General features: G+C 36.7%; 3 protein-coding genes across 6 annotated transcripts; 1 reads left to right on the top strand and 2 right to left on the bottom strand.

Moving 5' to 3' along the window:
- The first annotated feature begins 712 nt into the window (after window positions 1-712).
- LOC109097093 (LHFPL tetraspan subfamily member 5 protein-like) lies at window positions 713-2,576 on the top strand. The gene is made up of 3 exons (XM_042763033.1): window positions 713-1,343; window positions 2,025-2,261; window positions 2,566-2,576. The coding sequence occupies exons 1-3, from the start codon at window positions 926-928 to the stop codon at window positions 2,574-2,576; spliced, it is 666 nt and encodes a 221-aa protein (XP_042618967.1). The 5' UTR covers window positions 713-925.
- Window positions 2,577-2,891: 315 nt separating this feature from the next.
- Window positions 2,892-15,482, bottom strand: LOC109067165 (SRSF protein kinase 1-like). Of its 3 annotated transcripts, none has more exons than XM_042762227.1 (16): window positions 15,371-15,480; window positions 14,600-14,654; window positions 13,115-13,245; window positions 12,499-12,607; window positions 12,310-12,397; window positions 11,914-12,001; window positions 11,532-11,638; window positions 10,593-10,758; window positions 10,337-10,362; window positions 9,469-9,685; window positions 8,965-9,312; window positions 8,254-8,354; window positions 7,743-7,850; window positions 7,533-7,602; window positions 5,246-5,338; window positions 2,892-4,045 (listed from the first exon to the last, which is right to left on the bottom strand). In XM_042762227.1, exons 1-16 carry the CDS (start codon window positions 15,381-15,383, stop codon window positions 3,861-3,863), a joined length of 1,905 nt encoding a protein of 634 aa, XP_042618161.1. In that variant the 5' UTR covers window positions 15,384-15,480; the 3' UTR covers window positions 2,892-3,860. The 3 variants fall into 3 exon arrangements, with proteins under 3 accessions (XP_042618161.1, XP_042618162.1, XP_042618164.1); XM_042762228.1 differs by lacking the exon at window positions 15,371-15,480 and adding an exon at window positions 15,298-15,352; XM_042762230.1 differs by lacking the exons at window positions 2,892-4,045; window positions 5,246-5,338 and adding an exon at window positions 5,357-5,935 and having other exon boundaries at window positions 15,371-15,482.
- A 398-nt stretch (window positions 15,483-15,880) lies between these two features.
- LOC109067201 (mitogen-activated protein kinase 14A-like) lies at window positions 15,881-27,493 on the bottom strand. 2 transcript variants are annotated; one of them, XM_042762232.1, is made up of 13 exons: window positions 27,076-27,493; window positions 26,277-26,287; window positions 24,996-25,125; window positions 24,081-24,139; window positions 21,839-21,950; window positions 21,657-21,686; window positions 21,112-21,159; window positions 20,882-20,996; window positions 20,519-20,590; window positions 19,658-19,737; window positions 18,149-18,227; window positions 17,533-17,706; window positions 15,881-16,870 (listed from the first exon to the last, which is right to left on the bottom strand). In XM_042762232.1, the coding sequence occupies exons 1-13, from the start codon at window positions 27,181-27,183 to the stop codon at window positions 16,803-16,805; spliced, it is 1,086 nt and encodes a 361-aa protein (XP_042618166.1). In that variant the 5' UTR covers window positions 27,184-27,493; the 3' UTR covers window positions 15,881-16,802. The 2 variants fall into 2 exon arrangements, with proteins under 2 accessions (XP_042618166.1, XP_042618165.1); XM_042762231.1 differs by lacking the exon at window positions 19,658-19,737 and adding an exon at window positions 18,900-18,979 and having other exon boundaries at window positions 27,076-27,491.

Raw genomic sequence — 27,493 nt, 5'->3', positions numbered from 1 at the left:
TATCTTTGTAATTCTTGACCTACAAAGCAAAGGCTTCACATCACACCCAAGAGGAACACAAACATCAGAGTGCAGTCTTTATTGTTGACAAATTCCCTTCTGAGCAATAAATTCCTGACAGAGATATATTGTTTATAACACTCATGAAACCTCATTAGTAATGATCTCTCTTTTATTCTTTCTTTCCTCTTGTCCTGATGGACATTCTTATTTTTAGAATTTAAACTATAACTTCAAAAAAATAAAATAAATAAATAAATAAATAAAATATGTTTTTTATATATATATATATATATATATATATATATTATATATATATATATATATATATATATATATATATATATATAGGATTGCAAGGGACAGCAACGGCCACTAAGCACAGAGATATCCATAAAAACACCCTTCACCTTATGTTTATGTCAAAGGTCCCCATACACAGAGACTGAACAAACTGTTCCTGCATTTAAAAAATTCTGCTGTGTTACATAGATTTGGTAAGAGGTGTTGACTACAGCTTTTTATAAATATAAAGAGTTTGTGTTGTTCCTACAACACAATAGCTGTTCTTTTACTGTGAAGTAACAAACATATCTGCTTACAGCAACTAAGAGAACAGGTTATTGTTGCCACCTTATTCCTCATCTTAATTTACCATTAATAATTTAAAAACTGACACCTTTGTTGGCAACAATGTTATTTCAGACACTATTCCAGTGGTGACGATCTCCCTAGCCTTTGGACTTCTTTGAAAAAGGCAGATTTAATCATTTTCTTTTAACTAAATGGCTATTATATAAGAGCTGTCTGTAGCATTGGATTCTGAACTAGCTTTTCAATTGGTCTGGTTTTTTTTTTTTTTTTTTTTTTTTCTTGAAAAACATCTACAGACTTCTAACCTTGCTGGATATATGTAAATTTAATAATGGTGAATGAGAATATGCTTCCAGCCCAAGAGGCTGCCAAAATCTACCACACCAACTATGTTAGAAATGCCAGGGCCATCGGTGTCTTGTGGGCCGTTTTCACCATATGCTTCGCCATCATTACCGTGGTGGTCTTCATTCAGCCCTATTGGATTGGTGATAGTGTTAACACCCCGCAGGCAGGATACTTTGGGCTTTTTCACTATTGTATTGGCAATCCGATCACCTCCGAATTGGTCTGCAAAGGAAGTGTGTTTGATTTTGGTTCGATCCCCTCCGGGGCTTTCAGGACTGCTATGTTTTTTGTAGGCACCTCAATGCTCCTTATCGTAGGCACCATTGTGTGCTTGGGTCTTTTCTTCTTCTGCAACTCTGCAAGTGTGTACAAGATATGCGCATGGATGCAAACATCTTCAGGTGGGCAAAGTGTTTACTAGGTTAGCCTTGCTAATAAGCATAATTTAATTAAAGCAGTTTAAAAAGATGAAATTAGGCTACAAAATAAAAAAAAAGTGAAATATTTTTATAAATATATTTACTAAGGGTAGACGCCTGAATAAGGTTAGACATTTGTATGTACTTATTTATTTGCTATTGATCACGAGGCTGTGAGGGATAGTCGCACGTTCCATTCAATGACGTGTACTGTCATAACAGTCTCCTGCCGTTCTTGTTCGATACTAAAAAATGAGTTAAATTCGCACTGAGCCGCGGAAGAGACTTTCCGTACGTGTGCGCGACTCGAGACGGACTGATTATAGGCTACTTATATAGGCAACTTTTCCTTTATATGTCAAAATGTCCGTCTGGGTGAGTTTTCACTAAACAGTCAGTTACGTCTTTAGTAAAAATAAACAGTTTGAAAGGTATTTGAATGCTAGTCAGTAGCCTATCTGTGCATTCCGTGACAGCATCATACCTGCTGTTGTCTGTCAGCATGTAAAAGCATTATCACCTTGTGCGTCTATCATTCACAACCCCGTTTTCATTCGTGAAAAATTCAATATTGCCTCTAGTACTACCCTAAATAAATGGATATTGTAGGCATTTAAAGGAAAAAGTTATAGAAAAATGTAACCTTTGCACTTGATGTTGTAGCTGTGTTGATGGTGATGGGTTGTATGATTTATCCGGACGGCTGGGATGCTCCGGAGGTGAAGCGGATGTGTGGTGAGAGGACGGACAAGTACACGCTGGGGAACTGCACCGTTCGCTGGGCTTATATTTTAGGCATTATCAGCATCCTGGACTCAGCGTTACTGGCACTGCTTGCTTTCACTCTGGGCAACCGACAAGACAAACTGCTGCCAGACGACTTCGAGGTGGAGGGTAACGGTAAGAGAAGTACTAGAATGATTGGGAGATTAATTAAAATGTATTCACGACTCATAATTCAGAGCAGAACATTAAGTTACACTGGCTGTGAGCTCGACAGATTCCCACTTTGAAAACCCAGAGTCAGAATGTGCCGATAAATTGATTATTAATGTATCAGAAGATTAATAATATAATAATTATCCATAAATAATGTCAAGTTTGTGTCCTACTAAATAATTCATGAATATATTTAGGTTGCAGTAACTTGTAGAATTTTTAAATGCACAATTTTAGTGATGTTGTTGTTTCCTTTTGTTTATAGATAAAGCCTGAATCCAAAAGATCTGAACTGCAGTGCTCATGGAACTGGACATTCAAAGTAAAGGAAATTATAACAAAAATTCCCAGATTGACAACCCGTTTCACTGTACTAAAATGCTATCGAAATAATCATTTGTTTTTCTGGACTTTTTTCTATTATTTTGTTCATATTTAGCAATACAACAATTATTTAATCTTTACTTTTATCTGTCCAAAAGGTCAGTGTGCATTACAATGAAAAGTACCCTGCTTTTTCACCTCCAATTTATAACATATCAAGGTTTTTGTTTTGTTTTTTTGTTGAAAAACGCAAATCAGACAAAAGGGTGCACCCATCTTCCAAATGCTTTATTAAAACACTTCTATCTGGCTAAATAATCTTAGCTTAGATGCAATATTAGGATTTCTTTTAAAAACTGTACATGGCTGTAATATACAGATCAAGGCAAACTCTTTGGTACACATATATACAGACACACACGCATGCACATGCGCCCACACATAAACCATACATACAACACACACTCGGACAATAAATTTTTTTTTTTTTTTTTCTTATGGTGGTCCTTGACAGATACTCACTTTATGTGGAAACATCATGTACACAAAATGTACTGACCATGAGTGAGAAGACGTCAGCTCTTTAAAATCTAATCTGCGGCAGACTAGATCAAAACCTACTGAATTAATAAACACAGTTGAGAGAGGTGTGGCAAATCTTGACACAGAACAGAAACAATCTTAATTTATACTCTACACTCATAAAGGTAAACCAAAAAATTCACTTTTCATAAACCACCATTACTTTCCCACTCAGAAAACTACAAGTAACAAAATTATCTCTTTTGCATTGCACTGGAGCCTGAGTGGTCGGTACTCAGGAAGACTGGACTGTATCTCATATTAGTACTGCAAAAAAAAAAAAAAAAAAAAAAAAAACTTATCAGCCATTGCAATTTTGTATGTCTTCAGAAAATACCCCAGATACCTAAACAGGTCTAGATTTCTAAATCTAGCTCTAGATTTCATCCTTTGCCAAAATAAGAGGGATGGCAATGGGATTAAGGCAGGAGTAACCCTCACAAAAAAACCTCTCAACTCTGGGAAGAAAAAAAAAAAAACAGCTAAAACAAAACCAGGCAGGTTTACTATTCCTCTGATGAGCCAAGCAAATGAAATCACTCAAGTTAACAGAAGAAAAATAACTATGCCGATATGCTCTATAAACTGGAAAGTGATCTGTTGCAGTCTCTTGAGTTCAGGGCCTGAAGTATGTGCAGTGACAGCAAGAGGACACTAAACGGCAAGCCAAGGGTGTCGCAGACAGTCAGCAGCAGTGGCTCTTTTCTCTGGCAGGAGTTCCAGCATTGGAAGCAGGAAATCAGTGAAGATCTCGGCCTCCTCCCGAGGCCACTCGTATTTATCCATCAGTACTTCCAGTAAACCCCACGGCTTCAGTTTAGTGATGTGCTTCAGGTCACCTACAGAAGACACACACTTAGAGACCAGGCTTCTCATTCCATGCAGTACTCTAGCACTGTTTTTTCTTTCCTTGCAACATTTTGGCAGGGTTGCTCTGATGAGGATTTTTGCAGATGATACAGAGTACCCATTTCTTATCATGGTGATCGGCCAATCAATTTAACTTTAAAATAGCACTGGTTAGTCTTCAATGTATGAATAAACAATGACAGACAGCAGCAGGTTTTTTTAGGTTGCTGTCTCTTTGAGACCTCGTACACAGGTCTAACTGTTACACAAGTTTTGTTTCTCAACTGTTTACATTCACTTAATAGCCTATATATCAACAGTGTTAAGTATAAATTGGTTTACGCAAATACTCATCAAGATGGTCATTTTGACATAATTTTGTATGTATTTGGCCATTTACGCGCAATAAGGCGCAACACAACTTCATTCTGTGTCCGGCCGGCACCATCCCGAACAAGCTTAAACACCATCGACAATGGTGGATGTTGCGTTGCTATTGATGTTCATGGCTTTAAGAACCTACATCAGCATCCAAACACAGCGAATCCAACATGTTCGTGTTTAGCTGTTATTTCAAATATGGTGGTTAAAAGTATTTTGTTGGTCACAGTAACCCCGGCCCCAGCCCCTGCCACAAGCAGTTCTTACTTCTAGCCCAGCAATGTTTTGGTGCTACTTACGAACCATTTTTCCTGGTTCAGAGCTGGTGTTTTGGGTGTCGAAAGACAAAGAACCAATTTGAAACCAGGCTCTACCATTCAAAAGTTTGGGGTCAGTATTTTTTTTTTAAAGCAGTTACTTTCATTCAGCAAACTAGCATTAAATTGATCAAAAGAGACTTTTACATTGTTCCAAAAGATTTCCATTTCAAATAAGTGTCGTTCTTTTGAACCTTCATGGTTTCCACAAAAATATCAAGCAGCACAACTATTTCCAACATTGATAATAAAAGTTACTTAAGTACCAAATCACCTTAAGTACCTTTAAGTAATGCTGCTTTGGTGAACACAAGAGACTTGAAAACATTAAAAAAAAAAAACATTTAAAAAAAAATGTTATCAACCCCAAACATCTGAACAACATTTAACACACAATGAATATTTAACATTTAAGTTTACAATGCAATTTAATCATATGAAGTGAAATCATGATGACTATATATAGAAATGTATTCATAATGGCCACATTACCTTTCTTGGAGAAAAACTCCTTGGAATATTTTCCGGTCAATATGAGTTTGCGTGGGACGGCTCCCAGCAGTTCAATGACCAAAGCAATGTGGTCTACCATCACACACAGAGAGGATTGGGTGGGGGGGTGAGAAGGAGGGGAGGACGAAACATTGGACAACTTTATCAGACAGTGTTAATACAGTCATTCACCCATCCTGAGAGAACAGAGATGAGAAGGAAGGCAAGGAGACACAGCCTTATCCAGCACAGACGGCGATCACATAGTGAAATATTTTCACATCAGAGATTCAGATGAAAGATTTTGAGAATTAGACTTGTGTAAGTGTAAGTGTTTTTGATGTTCTCCTGCCTCTTGTAGCGCTTCAAGCTAATTCAGCCGAATCATGCCACAATTCTGTGGCTTTGAAGCTACAACAGTTCATCTATTGTTATGAGGGCCCCCTCAAACTTGTAAGAAAAGCCTCTTTGTGAACAACTGGATTGTTGTGCCTCTTTGTGAACAAAACATGTGCTGTCAATGGAACTGCTGGATCTCCTCTCTTCCCCTTCAAAACGCTCCCTCAGGGCAGGGCTCTTCCTGACTGACAGGCATACCTTTATGGCTGAAATATTCCTGTGAAAATTTCCCACTCAGAGCATAGTGATGGGGGATATTCCCCAAAAGCTCAATAATCAGAGCAAGGTGGTCTGAGAGAGAGAGGGAAGACAGAGACAGTAAGAGAACATGATCATGGAATGGAGACAAGCAGAAAGAACCTGGACAGGATCTAACAACAAAAAAAAGAAAAAGAAAAAAGGACAAACTCAAGGCAAATGACAGTGGGCCAGAATGACAGATTACAAGCTTAACAGGGCATTTAACATCAGTGTCTCCAGTCAGCATATTAATGTTTATTACATGGCTCTATGGAACACAATAATGAAAATTATGAAAATTTAAACAACAATCATTTTATCTTAATGATCTTGTTTTCATAATTGTTGGAAGCCAAAATCATAACTGAAAATATCATTTGAATAATTACCCGGCCTGACCACAGAGACATGACTTGGTGTCTCCCCGGTGTACATAAACAGAACTGGAATAAGCAACGGATAGAATAGTGACTGGAAAAAAAAAACCATGAGACACACAGAAAGGCAAGGTTCTCTGCCGATAGGAAAATTCAATAACTACCTTTCTCTTTGACATGAATTAAACTGGAAGGTTGAAGTGTGATCTAATTCTGCTCACTCCATTTTAAGGAAAATTACATCAGCTGATTCAAGTGCAACTGTGGTCTATCACAAGAGTAAGAACACAATATGTTCTAAGCAGAAGCATAATGAATCATTACTGGTCTCTCCAGTTTGACTTCTGGTCTGACCAAATCCTGCTAAATACCTTGCATATATACAAAGTGAAAGCATAGCAAGGCACTATTTACAACCAAATGCTTAACCTCTGTAGCCTTTATACTTTGAGCGCCATGAAATTATTTGCCTTTGAAATCAATAGAATAATCTGAAATTTCACTTGGTAAGTATTGAGTTTCTCATCGCTTTTGTGTATTACACCTAAAGCAACAACCACACAGTGGCTCAAAGCATGCAAATTCTGCTCATTACTAACATAACTGCCAAGGTCTGTTTAAACAACATTTCCACTCCAGTGCAAAGACAACTAGATCACAGATGACAGAATGCCATAGAAACTGTTAACTAAGCTTGACGGATGGATAATAAATTAGGTTTCACGTTTACAAGTTCTTCCCACACACAATTTCTAAGGCATGCAAAATTTGCATCTTTCTGTCTTAGTTTATTTAGTTACAGCATCAACTAACAACAGAACACCAGGAGGAACAAAGAAACATTGGTCAAAAGTGGAGGTGGAGGAAGTGAATATCAAGAGGTTAAAAGAAGAGACAGGGTCTCCCATGCATTTTAACAGCAGGCTCTGACTGTTAGCAGGGAAATAATCACAGGATTACAGCTATTGAAGCACTGTAATATCAATACATATTAAGACAGAAGAAAACAACAAACAATAAATAATTAAGCAGGTATTTAAATTATATTGCATAGTGGCTGTAGTGAGACATTAATATGATTGTCAGTTAATCCCAGTAAATTGTCAGTCACATTAAAAATTAAATGATTGGGTATGTCCTTCACTGTAGGCATGTACATGCATCTGTAATCCAGATTAATTATTACTGTACATCTTTCCTCAGTAAATGTAATGGAGGGAACATTCATCATTTTTTTGTATTTCAGGCAGAAGGAAGAAATATTGCATTACCTTCATCTCTGGAGTAATCTTCACCAGAGTGGGGCTCAAACAAATAATCACCAGTGGCCAATTCAAATGCCTGAAAAGAAAAAGAGCCATCCAATATCAGGTCTAAACTCTAACCAAAGTGATTTACCTGTTCCCACAAGGATGCCTGTGGATTTATGTAAAAGTAAAGCTGATTAACAAACTGATGAACGACCATGTGTAGCTTCTCACCATGCAGGCTGTGCTCCATATGTCAGCGGGTGTGCTGTACCCTGATCCCAGCAGCACTTCCAGAGAGCGGTACTGTCGGGTCTGAATGTCTTCAGTAAAGTGCTTGTGCTGAAGAGCAGAGAATTCATATCAATAATCATATAGAGTATTTGGGAAAAAAAACATGAAATCAACTTCTATATTTTCTTTCTTAATAAATGTCTGTGCACCATTTATCAGTCCACACTCAACCAAATAAACGCACACTACCGTTCAATAGTTTGGGGCCGATAAGATTGTTTTAATGTTTTAAGTTTGAAAAAAAAAAAAAAAAAACCTAATTATTTTTTTCATGGTCACTAAGGCTTAAAAATACAGTAAAAAAATAATATTGTGAAATATTACTATTTTAAATGACTATTTAATTTAATTAAAGCATCACGTGATCCTTCAGAAATCATTCTAATTTGCGTTTTTAGAGATAAATGACTACAATTTGGATTCCATCGCTTTAAGATTCTAAGATTCTTACCACCCAGCAGGCGTTGCCAAGGTCAGCAATCTTGACCTTGATCTTGTCTGCATTAAGTGGGTCCAGTGGATTGATCAATAGGCTTCCAGACGACAACTTATCTGAAAAAGGAGGAAAAAGCTAATCAAAAACAACCTTATGTGGTCACTATGAATTGTCATTGTAAAATGTCTCATCAAAAATGCTCACTATGTGTTTACATGAAAATAACAGTATTGCAGGTTAGGAACGAGTGTGAGCAAATAATGGCACTTTTCATTTTTATGTGAACTACCCCTTTAATACAAACAGTTACCAGCATGTAAAAATAAAAATCTCTGAAAAACCTCACTAAAAGAACTAAAAAGCCATAGAAAATAGGGATGTGCAATTAATCGCATTCGATTGTCATGCGCATCTCATCATTAAAGCCGGTCCCGTGATTAGTAGTAAATCACCATCACCTTCTTTCAGACTGAGCAGCTTTCACTAAAGAGAGCCGTAGTTCACTGAAAAGCTAGGCCATATCGCGTTCGAAATCGAATACAATTCATCTAAAATTATGAGGGCAATTTTGCCTAACTGTCAGTGAACTACGGCTCTGTGTAGTGAAAGCCGCTCAATCTGAAAGCAGGTGATGCTGATTTACTACTAATCACGAGACCGTCTTTACTGACGAGATGCCATGACAATCGAATGTGATTAATTGCATAGCCCTAATAGAAAATTCACCATTCTTTAGCTTATCCTTGTTCTGTTCCCTGGCTCTGGTTCTAGTCTTCTGCTGATCTTGCTCTCCAGGTGGCAGCACTCCCTCCTCCGGCTGCTCTCGGCCTGAGGTGCCATTACTGTAGCCGGCCTGGTCCAGTTCAGGGGACTCTGCCCCATTACAGTACTTGTACATGCTTTGAGCTGTGTCCTCTGGGCCTGTGTTTGCATTATGGTGGTCCTCTTGTAGCAGTTGGCCATGTCGCTGGTCTCCTTGATCGTCCTCCTCAGGCTGTGTTTGACTGGAGTGCATACAGCCATTACAGTTGAGCTCAAGTGAAGCATCTGAGGTTAATCTCTCTCTAGTCTCCACTATTACACAAGAGGCAGAGAAACAGAAATATAATGGAGATGTGTTAATGGCAGCTAATTTGTACTTAATAACAGGTTGCAAATAATATCTAACTCTAAGCAACTTTAATTAACACTAGCACTATAAGAAAATTATTGATACAAATAGAAACTAACTTATTGTGTCCTCATTAGCAATGTCCTGCAGTGATGCCTGTCTTAGTGGGACACAGGAGGGGGATTTGGGGGATTCTGGGTCATCCTCCTCTTCCTCTCTGCCTTCAGGCCCAATCTCCATCTCCTCCAAGTCCATAATGCACTTCTCTAAGAGCTCCGCTTGACGCTTCTGCTTCTTCTTTAGCTTCTTTTTCTTGTTTTTTGACATTTTTGGAGCCTGAGGAGAAAATTCTAGGTTATATGACAAATAAACTTACACTACCATGCAAATGTTTAGATTATTTTTTTTGTCAGACGTTTGTCAGATGAAACAAGACTCTCATTCTTAACAAGGCTGCATTTATTTGGTAAAAAATAAAAATAAAAAAAAAACCGGTATTATTGTGAAATATTACTCCAATTATTTTTTTTTTTAAATGTTCAAATGTAAATAATTCCTGTGATGGCAAAGCTGAATTTTCAGCAGCCTTTATTTCAGCCTTCAGTGTCACATAATCCTTCAGAAATTATTCTAATATGCTAATTTCCCGCTCAAGAAACATTTATTACTATAAATATTGAAAACAGTTGTGTTGCTTTATATTTTTGTGGAAACCATGACATGTTTTTTATCAGGATTCTTTGATAACATTTATTTAAAATAGAAATACTTTGTATCATTATAAATGTCTTCACAATTACGGTGGCAAGATTTTAAGTTGTAAATAACCCAGAACATTCCTGGAATTGGGAACAGCAGCTCAAGATTATATTCAGAGGGCTACAGAAAGAAAGAGAATGATTGAATAGTTTTCTTCAGGACATTAAAATAATAAAAATGAATTGAAATGAAATGTATAAAAATATCTGCTAAAGAAGGCAAACATACCTGTTTAGGTGCTGGGGCAGTGCTCACTGGAAGATAAAGGTCAACACAAGTCATTGTAACTCAATGACGGCTTGCAAAGTAAACCAACTTTAAGTGCAGAATGCTAGAGGGTAAGAAAGCTAACCAACAAGTTGTGTTAACGAGAGAATGTGAAAAACTACTAGCTAGGGAAAAGTTTACACAATCAATTGCAACTGGTTGAAGCTGTGTAAAAAGTATGCTTCACTGTTTGTGTCTGTAAGCAGAGCTGTCGTACCTGCTGACCCAGAAGGAGGGGGAGCGCCTGCTTTCTGCCACTCAGTGGCTTCTGCAGCCAACCGCCTGATATACAGCTCATCCACGCTCATGAGAATGTTCTCTGGCTTAATGTCTGTGTGGATGATTTGACACTTGGTGTGCAGGTAATCCAGACCTTGAATAACCTGAGATTTCAAAAATGCAGAGACTCAAACAACTACAGAAAATATATATTAGCACCTTTCTAAACATCCTGGAGCAACACAACATATAATATTCAACAAGCATATAAATCACAAAACCAAAAGGTACATAATATAACGCTGAATATTAACAATACAGTACTTTTACAACAAAGCAACACAACATTATTACATTATTATTATTGGTTATTAACAGCTCTCTGAAACAGATGACTCTGACTGCTTCCGATTCTAACTGAGAAACAATCCCACAGGATTTTTTTGTTTGTTTGTTTGGTTTGTTTTTGAAAGAATGCTCACCAAGTGTGCATTTATTTAATTAAAAATACAGTAAAAACAGTAATGTTGTCTTCAGTGTCACACGATGCTCATTCTAATATGAAAAAATTCTTATCAATTTTGAATACAGGAATTTTTTTCAGGATGTCACTTGATGTCACTTTTGATCAATTAAATGCAGTCTTGCTAAATAAAAATATTAAATTCTTAGAAAAAAACTTCTGGCATTCATGCACATTATCCCTTACAAACATGTCTGTTCTAGTGGTTTCATTAAAAAAAAGATGTGACAAAGTAAACAGGTTTTTCATTATCAAATCATTCTGAATTTTTTATAAAACCAAAAACGTTAAGCAAGACTGTAAACCCATAATAATACATCTGTAAGTGATCCACTGAATCCAGGACAGCAGTTAATTAGTCAAACTGTAATTATGTTAAAACTGATCTGGTTGTGCGGTGATGTGCTGACTTACCTGTCGAATGATGCTCTTGACACAGGGCAGAGGTAAGCCTTGATAGTTGGACTTGATAATCCATTTAAGCAAGTGGTGCCCTAGAACCTCAAACACCATGCAGACATCTGAAAGGTCAAGTGAAGGTCCAACGCTTTTAAAATGGAATCCGCTGTTGGTAGGAATAAATGTAGAACTTCTAACTGAAAAACATGTCTAATCTCTGCTAAGCTCTGTAAAATCGCTACAAAGCAACAACTCTTTCAAAGTCAGCATTCACAAGTGCCCTTGTAAAAGTATTTGCAGTATCTAAAAATAGCACGAGACACCTGCTTTAAGACTTATTGACACATTTTCTCTCTCACACACAGATACACACAACATTCTTCATATTCAAGGATACGAGTCCCATTGACCCCTGAGACCTTGAAGTCATCCAGTAGCTGCACAACCATCTCTCTGTTTGGATCATCAGGGTCTGTATTTCTGACCTGAATACAAAACGCAAACAAATAAATAAATAAAATTAAGCATCGTGGTTCAGTGATATACCAAAATATGCTTGCCTGGAAAAAACACACACACACACACACACACACATACACATATATATATATATATATATATATATATATATATATATAAAAAAAAATTGTATATTTAGATTAAAAATAATTAATATAACTGATTAAAAATGATTTAGACAATCTATGTGTCATCTTCATTGTTTTAACCTTTCCTTTTTTCTAAAATAATTATTTAAATAATTTCAGTTTCAGAAGTTTCTTTGGATACTTACAGATCTGAGTAGCTTTATTTCATCCAGAGCTGTTTCAGTGTAATGCTCTGCACTCTTTACAACCTTCATGGCAACAAACCGCTTCCCTCTGCAAAGAAGAAAAAAGGGAAGAGAAAACCTGGATCATGCATTTGCAATTTTGGCACATTATAATGTGTCTCATGTTATTTCAAATGACAAAGCTCATACTGGATGTCCCAGGCCAGCCACACAGTAGAGAAATGCCCCCATCCCAGCTTCCGGATCACGTGGTATTTGCCATTTAATAGGTCCCCTATTTTCACATGGTGATATCCTCCTGAACAAAGCAGAACAACAATCCTTCAGCTTGTATTCAGAAAGCTCATCGATCGTCATTTTGTTAGGGACTGATTTTGAGCAATCATTTTAAAGTACATTTAGACAAAAATAGAAATTAGAACTTGACCAGACTTTTGACATTTTAAAATAAGTAAATAATTAATAAAGTAAAAAATAATAAAATAATATAAAACAATAATAACATCCATTTTACATTAAATAAATAAATAAATAAAAATCACAGATATCTGAAACACGCAGAGAATGATGACATTTCTTTATTTACAGCACCAAATATCCATTTCTTTTGCAGTTTACAGTAATTATGCACTTTTAGGAAGAATTTTAGTTTCACCAACAGATACTTGCAAGAAAAAAAAACTAAAACAACAACAACCATGAAACAAGGAAGTGCCTCTAGTCATGTCAGCAATTTTAAGTCTCGTCTATATATCAAGCTGTAACTTCTGCTGTTAAAAAGAACGTATAGAGCTTTGTCTCCAACCTTTGCAGTAGTCATTAGGATCTTCTTGCTCTTCATCGTCAGAGCCCAGGATTTCCTCATCAGGCTCCTGTATCTGGGTCTCTGTAGGAGGTTGCTGCTGTTGTGATGCCCCACGTGGAGGATGTGCTGGCCTGAGGGATGATAGCTCATTTCATTTAGGTCAATGGACAAGCATTACAGCACATTCTATATAGGCAGGTCCTCTTACAATTTTAAACTCTCATAAAGCAGATATCTTACATTAAAAACCCCATGATGCTAATTTTTACAAGGTATAAATATTCTGACAACCGTTTCAGCATGAGATTTTCATTTCTGACATGCTACAATCAAAGGACCTACATAAAAACGCCTTTATTTATTCAATGAGCTCACTAAATAGCCAAACTGAACTGACCTGAATAATGCAGCTATATAATCTTTTGTAGAATTGCTTTTTAGGTTAAACAGAAGTTGTAATTATAACTAAAATTACTGAATCCTGGTCAAAAAACTTGCTGCTAAGCTGCTTTAAAATAATCTGTATTATAAAAAAAAAACAACAACAACAAAAAACACTTCATTCTGAAAATTGAAAGTTCTATATTTTAATTGTTAGTTCCATGAAGAACTTTAAACATTCATGGAATCTTTCCAGTCCTAAAAAGTTTCTTTACAATGAAAAAAGGTTCTTTAGATTATTAAATTAAATTAATGTTCTTGACAAGAAGAAAAAAAGTTTTATGCCAAAATCCCCATGGAACCATTATTATTAAGTGTAAATAAATAAACTTGACTTTTTGACTTAACTTGACTAAAAAAAAAACAACAAAAAAAACTCTGCTAAATGAAACTTCATCTGTATCAATCAACTGAATCTAAATCCAAGAAACACAATGTGCACACAGCCAGTGTTCCGTTTTCTACCACATAAACTCTTTCAATAAATACAATGCTGACACACTATTGAGTAAAAAGTCTACCAGGGTTTGAATGCATTTCACTAACTGCATGTATCCATGCTTGGTTTAACCCAAGCAAGAAAATCACTCGTTACATCATTTTAAAAACTGAAGTGAAAGTAAGTGCAACTAGATACTGTGCATGCCAAAAAGATGACTTCATTCTGCCAAAATATTATCAAATGAACCTGGGTTAACAGGTAAGACTGAATAATCAGAGCAAACTCGAGATGACTCATTCTGTACACATTAAAACAGTGACATCTAAACTGACACTGCATTTAACAGCCAACTCTGCAACTTCCAGGACATAATTAAAAACAAAACAAAAAAAAAGTCTACAGACACAATTGTACACCATATTATGGTTCCTAATATCATAATGTCCAATAATCACATCCCAGAAAAGTGTTTAACTGTGCATGATCCAGTTTACATATAGGCAGTCCTTCTTAGGTCTAGTAACATTCAAATTTTAAAAATCCAAATGATCAGCCAAATAAAAACTATTAGGAAAAAACAAGGAAATAAAGAACAAACTCACTTCTTGGTCGACTTCTTGGCTTTGACCCTTTTCTTCCTTGCCTGAAGTGCCAGAACTGGTGTGACAAATGAGATCCAGCATATGACAATGAAACTATTAATAAAAATCACTTAAACTCAGTTGCTCAAAGGCAGTTAAACATAGCCTGACCATAACACAGGGGAGACACAGACCGGTTATAGTGATCTTATGTAATCTTATATAATGCACATAAACAATACACAGCGGGGTGTTTACATTGTGACAGGAACTGAGCGCTTAACATGCGTGCAGACGTGGCTCTTTAATAACATGAATGTTTTTATCTATTCTCACAGCGCCAGAAACATGGATGCAAAAACGAGGCTGAAGGAAATAAATTCCTGAAGTTTCCACGACAGCAAGGAGGAAAACACAATCTTTCAACTCTCATCCAGCTGATACGTGCACGCGCCTAACGTTACTCATCAAATTAACGTCTATTTAAAACAAAAAAAGGGATTTGACATCGCTTAAAGTGAAGCAGATACAAACCGACAATAAAACATGTTTTTAGGGCGTGATGAAAATAAATTTAGCTCACTTCAGCTGCAGACTGAGTGGCTAACGTTACATGCTAACGCTAAAGACACCAACCCATGCGTCCCAATACAAGACAAAATGCGCCTTTTTGCTTTAATATTACACTCTTCGTTTGAGTCAGAATGGAAGTTAGTCACCTTGCCTCATGTATAATCGCTATAGCTTCAAACAAGGCAAATATTATTCAGAGAAAGTCAAGGAAGAGATTACCTTTTCTCTCCATGTTGGCCCCTTAGTTAGCGGCTTGGGTGGCACTGCGCACGCGTACACCTCCGGACACGCGCGTCTTGACTCTTGCACGGTCACGGTCAATTTTTTTTAATTTGTCACAGTCATTTTTTAATGTATGTGCTTGCGCAATTATACATCGAATGAAAAGAGGTGACAGAAGTAGCCAGACGTGCGCATTTTAAACTACCAAACGATGATTTCGATAAACACAAAAACAAAGCACAGGTTAATCCACGGGACAAAAAGTATCATGATAGCCATAGTTACAGCGGTTACTATGGTAAATTATGGTTACTGGGTAATTTTTGTAAGAGATTGCATCTTATCTCTTATCTTGTAAGAGATAAGAATTGACATTTGTCATAAAATGCTTTTGAAAACACATTTTAAATTAAATCCAGACCCAAGGTGTTGCATAGAAAAGGTCAGTAATGACCTCACACTCTTTTGTTCAACCTAAAACAAACATTCAAAACAAAGAAGCAGAAGTTTCTGAAAAATATCGGCCTTTATTTTCAGTAAACAATGGTGTGTTTGATTCCGTGTTTTCTGTCAGGTGCTAAGGGAGTTGCAGCTTTTCAGGTTCATAAATACCACCTCAACAGTACAAATATCTTGCTCTGCTTTCATATTTGAACATTCAATTAATAGCATTTTAAAAAGAGCTACTGGAGGCAGAATCAGATCGAATATAGTTCATAGTAGCAACCTCAGGTGGACACACACACACACACACACAACCTCACACTTTCTCTCCCCATGAAACATACACAAACAATGTGAAAAAGATCAGAAATAAAACAGCTACAGATTCCAAAAGCTTTATGAAAAGAATAATTTACAAATAGCCTAAACTTATCACCGATATCCAATGCAACAATTTACATGTTTCATCCTAGCTCTACCAAAGGAGCCTCCAAAAAATTCCATCTTTATGAAAACTGATTGAGGAACACTGTAAATCGTTAAATACAATGCCCATTATTTGATTGGAAAAATATATATATTAACAGAAACTAAATGAAGAATGTTTTCTGAACGTTTTAAAAATACTGCAAATGTGACGCATTGTACACAGAAAGAACAGCACAACTAAATACTACGAAATTTCAGGGAGATATTACATTTACAAGTAGACTTGCATGACTGTCATATATGAATACCTTGGAACTGACCAAAGCAAATTGTTAAAAAATAGTTGTTGATATTATTACCATCACATTCTTTTGAAGAGATTCAATGTGTAAAATAATATTTTCTGTCTTCCATCCTGTTTGGCCCAGAAGACAACATGAAAAATATGAAAAGAAACAGTCAAACATTGTACTGACTGGCTGATTACAATACTGCCAAATGACAGCATTACTGTAGAAGCAGTACAGTTGGTTTGATTGCCATCCAGAAGAAAAGGTCAAGATTCCATTTCATCTCCGTCAAAGACTGGCGGCTCAAAACTTATCACCTCTTCATATGTCTGACCTGAGCAGGAACAGAAAACAAACAATAAAGGTTGTGATTGCAACATACATTAAAACATAAATCTAGATTATCCTAAATAATGGCTTTATCAAAACTGAACTGACATAGCCCCTTATTTTCGTCAACTAAAACATTTTTTATTAACTGAAATAAAGCTGGGGGAAAAAAGATATATACATATTAGATAAAAAAAAACTTAAACTTGAATTAGAAATATTGCCCAGGCAACTAACTGAAATCAATTTTAAGCTGAAGCACTAAAAATACTAACCGGAAATTAATAAAAACTAAAATGAAAATACCTAAATATAAATATTTTAAATACAAAAATTAATAAAAAAAAAAGAAATGACAAAAATTTTATTAAAATTAAAATAACTATAAAAATAAAACCTAATTCGATTAGTAATGGTTTATTATAAAAATAATTGTAAATTAATATAAATATAGTATAATAATATATAAGTATATAAATGATACTTAAAAAAACATTGGTTCAAGGTGGGAGGGAGGATGGGGTTTTGGAGAGAGAGTGTGTTGTTGATGGGATGAGGTGGTGGTCTAACTCAAAGCCGCAAGTGAACAAAACTGCTTAAAGCACTTGTAACTTGTGCCAACTGGCATTTTTTTGTATATAAACAAACCAAAAATCCTTGACTCACGTTTCCACTCTTCAATATCAAGCTCTCGGCTCTCAAAGCTCTGGTCGAAAGGCTCTGCCTCGGGTTCATCATCTGGGTCATGGTACTGAGCAAAGTAAGGGTGAGCCAGAGCCTCCGCCGCTGTGATGCGCTTATCTGTGTCCAAAACCAGCATCTTTTCTAAAAGGTCCACAGCTAAAACAAAGAATCAAGTATTTTATCAAAATTAAATATTTCCAGCTTATTTTTCTCTAAAGTATTTGTTCAAAGTAACCAACAAAATCAACAAAATGCACTACCATACAAAAATCCTAATAATTTTAGCAAGGACATATTATATTTATCAAATGTGACAGTAAAGAAAAGTTTGAATGTTAGAAAATATTTCTATTTCAAATAAATTCTGTTCTTCTGAACTTTTTGTTAAATCAAAGAAAAGAAAAGATTTTACAGTTTCCACAAAACAGCTTTTTTTTGACAGCTGCTGAAAATTACAGGAATAAAATGTGTTTTTTTTATACATTAAAATAGAAAACAGTTCTTTTAAATTGCAATAATATTTCACAATATTACTGCTCTTACAGTATTTTTGATCAAATAAGTGCAGTCTTCTGTGGCCAAAACATGCCAGTTTTACCTTGTGGATTAGCCCCGATAAACACTTCAGAAAAATTCCTCTTGGGCATCTGAGGAAGTGAGTTGATGTAAGTACGAGCCTGTGAAAAATAGACAGTTGAATCATGAGAGTTAATAAAATAATGTCATTATCAAAGTATAAGCTATGTTCATTTAAAGTTATCATTACAATTAAGAATTGAGCTTGTTGGTAATTCTTGACCTGATCACCATGATAACTGCTTGTGTTTTGCACAAACATTGCTAACACTGTGAACCCTAACATTGTGGTGTAAGCATGCAGTGCCATTTGAATGCAGCAGCAAACAAACAGCTTCAGAAGCCAGAGGGGTCTGTGCTGTGCTGGTGATAACAGACAGAGATTTCAGCTCACACAGATCAGTAAATATCTTCACAACGGCTCAGCGGCAAGCAGTGAGAAAAGGAGAAAGTGGAGAAGATGGAGGAACTAAGTTGTATGCAATCTATTATCACTATTACATTTGCTTACATTCTCTACATAAATTTTAAGCTGACTTGAAAATGTTCTAATTAATATTTTAACGGTTTGTTTTGTTCTCCGGATTTGATTGGCTGAGTGGGTTTTCAGTCCAGTGTCGCTATTTGTATCACTCAGCTTTTCTGAGTCTCCGATGTTGAATTGTGCAGTATTTTTTGGAAGTCAGAGTAGCAGTATTTTCTCTAACTTTAGAAACACTCTGAAGGGTACTGAGGGGTATTCTGCAAACAGGGCTGGACCACAGCGAGCTCACCTCATGGCTAGGCATCCTGCTTATTAGAGAGGCAGGTGGAGTTCCTGTAAGTCGCATTATCTGTTGAAGCTGGTTTATATCTTTGAAGGCCGGGTCAAGGAGCTCACGGTCAACACATTTATTTTAATGCATATATATCAAATGTTATCTGGACATTATATTGTGGTTCGCCACTGCTCTAAGGAGGAAGACAGGATCAAACAAAGAGGGAGAAGGAATTGGCATGCAATTTGTGTTCATATACAGCAGAGAGGAATGTCATGCTTTGGATAGTAAGACAAGGATTAGAATCAGTTCAGAAACACATCAGCAGAGCTGGAAGACAAAAATTAGGCTTGTCAATTTCAGTTTAGATGTCATGATTCAGTCCCAAACAGAACCTCAAATCAGTCCTTCATCTAAAAGTGAAGCCAAATGCTCAAAGTTTAGTTAGAAAATACTGGAAAAAAAATATACTTTTTAAATTAGCGACAATCAACACACATTCACAATAGTAAAAAACATCAAAAACCCTTAACTGTATTCATTAAAATCCCAAAATATTAAAAATTACATTAAATACATCAAAAAAACCAGAAAAATATATTGCAAATAAAAACTTTTTTTTTTTTTTAACTTCATATTGAAAGAATCCTGATCCAGCCTGGACCAGATAAAAGCTATAACAGCTGCCAGCTTAAAATGGATTTTCCACTTTGAAAATCAACACAGACAGGCGTTTTTAGCAAGTACACACTTCCTAAATATATCAAACTCACAGACTCCGATGATATTTTCATTAACAGCTCAGGTCCTGGAGTTCCAACCAGAAGCATAATAAGCTTCAACTGATCGATGTCTAGTAAAATAAGATGAAGGAAAACTAGTGTGGCTCAACAAGGAACAGGCCACAAAAACAAAGAAGGAAACGCTTATTTTGGTTTCATGTGTACTTAAAGAACAGGAAAGCATAGATGCTTTGGTTACATCTGTGGAAAGGTGAGCAAGCTAGTAAAGATATAACAGGTTGAATATTTTCAGCCTGCCCAGCAAAAGCAAGTTAGAAGTAGCTGCACAGGTGTGCTCTGCCTGTGAGAGGGGGGAAACATTTGGCAAGTGTTTCTGTTCCATGGGTTGTGGAGCCAGATGGATTTAGAGTAGCAGTCATTCAAGATACAGAGTGTCAAATATGCAAAGACAGAGGGAAAACACACTGCAAGAGCTGAAACCTGAAAACATTTGGCATTGGAAATTAGGAGCGAGATAGAGAGAAACAGGCATGTCATTTCGTGCAGCGCAGTTTATTGTGTTATCATAATGATGGATGATATTATGTTTCAAATCACTGTTGCGTCTTGGGGCACAGATTGTAGGCGGAGCTTAAGCGAAAGGACAAAAGTTCAGTTTAAGACAAGAGGCAGACAGACCTGCTAGCTTCTGCCATAGCACAAATACACAGAGAAAGAGGAGAAAAATGAAAAAAATAAACTAATGTGACTATCCATAATTTGTATACATATAAATCAGCATGAGAGCAAATACACACTTAAAAATCATGCATTTTCTGGCTTGGAGCCATGGTGCAATTTACAGAGAGTGTTTTGCAGGTCAGTGAAGGGGAAATGAGAGGAAAAGGATACGATCTGTGCCAGGGAACAGAGTCCTGCCTGTCAACAGCTCAGCCATGATGCAGCCCACTGACCAAATGTCCACTGAAAAGAAATCAAGAAACAACATTAGTGGAGAGGCAGCAAGCACATGTTCCCTCTCTTGTGTCCTGACCCAGCTGTCTTGTCACAGAAGGCTGTAAAAATTGCATGGATCAACAGCCACAATCCAACATTTACACCGTTACAAAAAAATTCTGTTCAAAATAAAAGCTGTTCTTTAATATTTCTATTCAAAATCCTGAGAAATAAAAAAAGAAAGAAAGTATTGTGGTTTCCAAAAAAATATTAAGCAGCACAGCTGTTTTCAAAATTGATATTATAAAAAATTGTTACCTGTCATGTTGTAGTGCATCCAGTTAAGCATGATCTCTGGAGCACGGTACCACCTTGTGGCCACATACCCTGTCATCTCATCATCTGTGTGTCGAGCCAGACCAAAGTCAAGGATCTGAGAAAAAAATAAAATAAATAGGTGTCATTATTATTTACAGGATGTATTGAGTAACCACATTACAAGCAAAAGTATAACATCTAACAAAAAAAAATAATAATGACATACTCACTTTAAGTTCACAGTCTTCATTTACTGCCAGATTACTGGGTTTCAAGTCCTGGGAAACAATTAGTTAATATTACTTAACAGTTTCTTTATACTACTACAACCAACTGTTTTCAAGGAATATTTGCAGCTATTTATGAATTAAATATATAGATGTAACATCTTCTTACATTTCAATTATCACTGACAAAAATTTCAAATTTCAACTTTCAACCTTCAAGTTCATACAATTTTTTTTTTTTTATTAAGCGATATGAACTCATAAACAAGAACATTTTATAACAAAAATAGTTATGTGAGCTGTAATGTTGTCAAAATCTTTTCAAGATGGACTACTTTCAGATTACCAATGTGACTTCTGTGGAACATTTTTTCATTCTTTTCTAGAATTCATTTCTGGCCATTTCTAGCTTTAGTCTTTGCACAACAACAGGCCTGAGCATACAACATGGTGATGCCAAGGAGAATTGGCTCCACGGGGCAGCACACAGTTTTTTGAGGGGACAAAAAGCCTGCAGGCCATTTTTATAAGCCTGAATAAACACTTACCCTGTGAATTATGTCAGCCGAATGGATGTACTGGTAAAATTAAAAGAAAAATCATAAAAAAGGAGAGTTAGGCTATACGAGAGAATCAAATTCCAGATAAATTCCAGATTAAGTCTTATTTACATCAGATTAAATAGATTCCTGTTTGTGTTCATTACAGGATTGAAAAAGGGCAGTTTCACCTTAAGCCCTCGCAGGATCTGGTAAATAAGGAACTGAACATGATCGTCGGTCAGCTTCTGACACTTCACAATATTATTCAGGTCAGCACCCATTAGATGAGTCACCAGGTACCTGCCAAACAGAACACAAGAATGTTTAACCTGGTATTGGGAGTGGCAGCATAGCATGAAATGTAGGGAACATTTAATTCTGTTTTGATAAAAATCCATTAATCTTGTTTTGCTTTGAAGGTTGACTGTGCTTCCAAAGTGAAGCAACAGCTTAAGCTTTGGCCATGGAGGAACTTCTGACTACTGTCAACATCAGGATTTGCCACTGGATCAGTTTTCATGTAAATATCCTGGGGTAGCTGCTTGCACATATTTTAATGCTCATTCTGGGACTGTGAGAGAAGAAACAGGAAACTAAAGGGAGATTTAAACTAGAGCTGTGCTTATACAATCATATAATAAATATTTCGCATTTTATTATTATTTTATTTATTGGCATTCATAGAATGACCTCAGAATATAATTACACTACTCTTAAAAAATAAAAGTTTGGTGCCACTGCCAGTTAGATTTTTTGTTTAAATAAATAAATGATGCATTAAGCTGAGCGAAAATAATTGATAGTAAAGACATTTAAACTGTTACAAAAGAAGTTCTTTGATCCTAACAGAAAATGTTTCTAGAGTACCAAACTGAATTATTCCTGAAGGATCATGTGACAATTACTAGAGTAATGGCTGCTGAAAAGTCAGTTTGCCATCACAGGAATAAATTACATTTTCATACATATAATACAGAAAACCTTCATTTTAAATTGTAATAATATTTCACAATATTACTGTTTTAACTGTACATATTAAAAAAAAAAAAAACCATATTATAAAAGAAGAGACTTCTGCCAAAAAAAAAACATTTTTAAACTGTAGCATGCATATAATAAGTGATAAATAATAAATATATATTATTACTTAAGGGCTGTTATACTCAAGTGGTCACTTAAAGGTAAAACCAAAAGAATAGAGATGCAAGGGTTAATTTAAGGGAGTCAATGCTTTGATTTTGCTGATTTGAAACCGTACTGACCATTGAACCTGGCCAGCTGCTCACAGTATATTCAGGCACATTAACAATCATTACAGTCTTCAACCTATTAAACAAATGCCTCAATGGTAACAAACAGCAGAGTCTAAATAAGCACCGACTCTTAGCATGAAGGTGGAGCTACAGGTCAAACAGAGCCACTGTGGTGTGACACACAGCAGAGCTTAAAATAAGCCCTACTTAATCCCAGAAACACTTTCCACCCAATAAACACACTCAGCATTAGAGATAATCAACAAATACATCCAACCCCCACAAAGATTTGAGGAGGAAAACAGATTAGAGACAGTAAACAAACATACATCACTTCTACTTGCACAGACAAATGAAAAACTGAAGCAAAGTGCGAATGCCCTTCATCAGGTCTATTTTTGGCAGTTGAATCGATGTGAAGTCACCACAGCATTTGGTTTTACAACCTGGCTGTGTCCTTAGCATTCCCCACTAACCCACGGCTGCTAGGCTGGAGCCAGGCAGCACAAAAAGCTGTCACTGTGCAAACCCGGAGCTCCATAAAACCACAAGAGCCCGAATACATGCTTCTAGTCATGTAACAAATGGCACAAGATAAATAATGCATTATTCCATTTAGTGTATGAGAAATTAACGCTGCACACACAGGAGTGATTATATTAAAGCTGTACTAAAGGACGGGTAACAGTGCATCAAAACCAAATCACTAATTGTGATCAACACAGTTGCTTCCACAGGAAGCATCTGATGTGGTGTGTCACACCTTCAGTCGGCAGACAAAGACTTTCTTTTTTTGAGGTGTGGTAGCCTGTTTGCAATAATTTTTTTTTTTTTTTATAATTTATACTACCAATCAAAAGTTTGGGGTCAGTAAGATTTCTTTAATGTTACTGAAAGATGCTCACCAAGGCTACATTTATAATTTTAACAAAAAAATCCAGTAAAACAATATTACTGTGAAATTATTACGGCCTTTTAATTTTCAGTCATTACTCCAGTCCTCAGTGTCACATTCTACTGTGCTAATTTGGTGCTTAAGAAACATTTAATATTATTATCAATGCTGAAAACAGTCGAGCTGCATAACATTTTCATGAAAACGGTGATGCATTTTTTCCCCCAGATTTGTCCAGGATTCTAAATAGATGGTTCAAAAACACAGCATTTATTGACTCACACATCATTAAACTCCTCCAGGCTGGTGGCAGGTGTGAAAACATCCAGCAGGCCGATCACCTGCAATCACAAAGTGCAAAGAACGCATATCAGAATCATTTAGTACAGCGTGTACAGTCTTGCATTAAGATCTCATTGCATGACCTCACAGAGAAATCTAGAATTAGGCAGTTATAATATATGCTGTTTTCAAGGATACAGCCAGAATAATGATGTTCTAGAGCCCCTGGATCAAACAATAGCTCAGTGACAGGGATTGATTTAAGGGTATAATAACCCACATTTCCAGTTGCACATCACTGCTATTTTACAGTAAACATCCTATTATTGAGCTATTCTATTTTATAATTTCCAGCAATCATTGTGAATTATGTTGGGAGACCCAACACAGAAAGGACTTTTGTCTTGTGCAGTAACTTGTTAACATCTAGGGATGCACGATAAATATCGCGCAATGCGTATGTCATCAGTAAAGCCAGTTCTGTAATCAGCGGTAAATCTCTACACGCGCGTGCTTTCACGTGAAGCAGCATTTACTACACAGAGCCGTTGTTCACTGACAAGCTGCGCAAAACATGAACGTGGTTTTGCGCAGCTTGTCAGTGAACAACAGCTCTGTGTAGTAAATAAAAGCACAACACTTGTAGAGATTTACCGCTGATTACAGAACCGGCGTTACTGACGAGATGCACATTAAATATCGTGCAATATTTATCATGCATCCCCTATTAACATCCTATTAATTTAGATATTCTAGGTTGCCTAATTCACTGATGGTCATTATGTTGCCCCATAGACCTTAATAAGGTTAGAAGCCATATTGAACGTTAGCCTTTGGGACTAACCATTGGGATTACCATCCACTCCTCTGCATATTAGCCTTTTCAGGTTGATAATACCTATGATCCAAACTCACATTCTCATGTTTCATATGCTTGAGTAGTCGCAATTCCCTGTAGGTCCGCTTGGCATGGATGATGGATTGAAACGGCCTTGACAGCTTCTTCACGGCAACCTTCAATCCTGTCTTTTCATCATATGCAGAGCTGAAACACACGATTCAATCATGTTGTCACACTTCACTCTGTTGCACAACCGAAACTCCAACATGCTACAACAGGACCAACCAAAGTAACAAAGTTAAAGACGGTTGGAAGTAAAAGTCAACATAAAAGGCACTGATTTAACTGGCCATACATTTCAGACTGAAACAAAAACCGACCAGATTCTCACTTCCTCATGGAAATAACTACCACGGTTTACAGAAGGAACTAAACAGCAAAAAGTACCTATTGCAACCAATCACAAATTACCTTTCCAAGGACAAATTTGTTTAAAATTGTTTAAGAATTTGTCACACAATGAGCACTACAAGCTATGCAGTAGTCCTAACAGTGAGGGTCATGATAGAACCTTTTAAAAACCATAGGATTTTTACATGTATAAGTAACTTGACTGAGAGAACTAGCTAATAGATCTTTTTAAAGAAAATCTCAGTGCTTCCCTTTTTTGAATACACTGCATGAGCTGAGAGATGAACCTGGCACTTCAAACCCAGTGCAATCTGTTCATCAGATATTCAATTACACAGACACAATAAGCGGGCCCATGAAATATAATCTAGATTGCATGGTTGCCTAGCATCGCAACTTCTAACAGTCACTTTGGTGCATAAACAACCTGTCTGCCCTGAGTAGGAGTAATTTAGAAAATGAGCCTGGCCTTCAAACACCTGTCTGTTTAATATCACAGAGACCTTTCTGAAAATCATTTGCAAACATTAAAAGAGTGAGATAACGCTTGTTTTGAGTTTAAGCAAGAAACCAAAAAAGTCTCTCAATGTGCACAAACATGACTGGTTAAAACAAGGTCACATCTCCTCAGAAAAACATTGTGTCTTGACAGTGTGTTTGCTAATTACAACAATTTAAAAGCTTAATTGTTATGCAATGTAAAAATATTTTCACTTTAATATACAGAAACTATTTGTAGGTTGATTCCCTGAAAACATTGTGTGACATCCCAGAGACAATGTGTTTGTAGATGGCCATTTTTAAAATAGAATTTTAATCATTTTTGTCTGAAATGATTGGCTCATTTATTTATCTGTAATGTTTTGTTAATTGGCAACAAATTACTGAGTGCACCTTTAAGTGAATCATAAATCCAACTGTGACCGAGAACATCAGCACAAAACCACAAACTTCCTCATCGCAGCAAAACAAACCAAACGAGCAATCCAGAGGAATTAATCACGAGATTAAGATATTAACATAAAAAGACAAACCCAGTGATTCACCTCATCCTGGGTGTTACTAAAAGCAAACGAGAAAATTAAGTGCTACGAACACTGACAACAGTCTTGAAATTACAAGCAGCTCTGGCTGCGTTTCAAAACCTATCGAGTTTCCTACAGAGACAGCAATTTTGCGCATCAAGTTGGCCAAAACGACAGCTGCCTTGGTTCTGGGACACAGGCATGATGCATCATCTGTGGGGTGACCTCATTCAGGACAGACCCCACCAGATGTCCGCATTAAGACCACACTACAGCACGAAGTAGGGCGAATGAAGAAAAGTGTGGCTCTGTTTCATAAATAATAAACAGCTTTGCAGGGCATCGAGTTCATATCTTCGACCTGAATCGCTAGTTACAATTTTAACGTATGCATCGAATTGCCCATCCACCGCAAAGGTTTATCACTTTGCAACTGAAGTCGCATGCATGCGTGCGTGCACGCGATGTGGCATTCGCAACATACGCGGCTTTAAATGTTTAGAAAGCGTAAATTAGACGCGATAAAACACTTTGCAACACTACAAGCACTTTTAACCCGCTTTTTGTAACTAGCAATCCGTCTTGCATAACAAACTACGGACTTTGGTCTTATTAGCAAGTTTGCTAACACAGTGCAATGCTGTACGGGCCTCTAAGAATGAATGGGACACATCGTTCCGCCATCAAAACAACAGATAAATACACAAAAAAAAAATCAATACACACCAGAACCGACGGGAGACAAGTTCTGATATCGCACAGGGACCTCCCATATTGTCTTGTTGACCTCCTGTCGATGGAAAGTGGGTCTTTCTTTCTGCGACATGCCTGCAGAACGAGCGCCCGAGGCGAGTTGAGACTTCTGCTTGCCTTGGCTTGCCTGCCTGTGATTCAAGGCGGTTGAGTTTTCGTGCAACAATCAAAAATGGATAGTAAACGACCGATAAAGTCGAGCGTGCACGCGGGTACTAAAGACCGAACCACATCGATGTGTTTAGTTCATGCCAGTCAGCGGCTCCAGATATTCTTGGAATGTGAGTGAGAAGTTGCTCAGTTCCGGGTCGCGGTGATTTCGACCACTATCCCGTCTGGTCTCTCCCTGCTGCTGCAAATGAAAGTCACAGTAAAAAAAAAAA

This window comes from Cyprinus carpio, chromosome A8, assembly GCF_018340385.1.
Source record: "Cyprinus carpio isolate SPL01 chromosome A8, ASM1834038v1, whole genome shotgun sequence".
Lineage (NCBI taxonomy): Eukaryota > Metazoa > Chordata > Actinopteri > Cypriniformes > Cyprinidae > Cyprinus > Cyprinus carpio.
The sequence above is the reverse complement of the archived record's forward strand: the minus strand, read 5'-3'. Positions and strand labels throughout refer to the sequence as shown.

What these genes read in the sequence shown, in the direction of transcription:
- LOC109067201 (XM_042762232.1), bottom strand. Translation starts at nt 27,183, where the DNA reads ATGTCGCAGAAAGAAAGACCCACTTTCCATCGACAGGAGGTCAACAAG. An exon ending in AGCATATGAAACATGAGAAT is followed by an intron (nt 24,140 to 24,995) that starts GTGAGTTTGGAT and finishes TTGTGATTGCAG; the next exon opens with GTGATCGGCCTGCTGGATGT. An exon ending in TCTGTTCCCTGGCACAGATC is followed by an intron (nt 19,738 to 20,518) that starts GTATCCTTTTCC and finishes TTATTTTACTAG; the next exon opens with ACATCGATCAGTTGAAGCTT.
- LOC109067165 (XM_042762227.1), bottom strand. An exon ending in CTCAGGGGTCAATGGGACTC is followed by an intron (nt 11,639 to 11,913) that starts GTATCCTTGAAT and finishes TTGACCTTTCAG; the next exon opens with ATGTCTGCATGGTGTTTGAG. An exon ending in TGCTAATGAGGACACAATAA is followed by an intron (nt 9,313 to 9,468) that starts GTTAGTTTCTAT and finishes CTTGTGTAATAG; the next exon opens with TGGAGACTAGAGAGAGATTA.
- LOC109097093 (XM_042763033.1), top strand. Translation starts at nt 926, where the DNA reads ATGGTGAATGAGAATATGCTTCCAGCCCAAGAGGCTGCCAAAATCTAC. An exon ending in ATGGATGCAAACATCTTCAG is followed by an intron (nt 1,344 to 2,024) that starts GTGGGCAAAGTG and finishes TTGATGTTGTAG; the next exon opens with CTGTGTTGATGGTGATGGGT.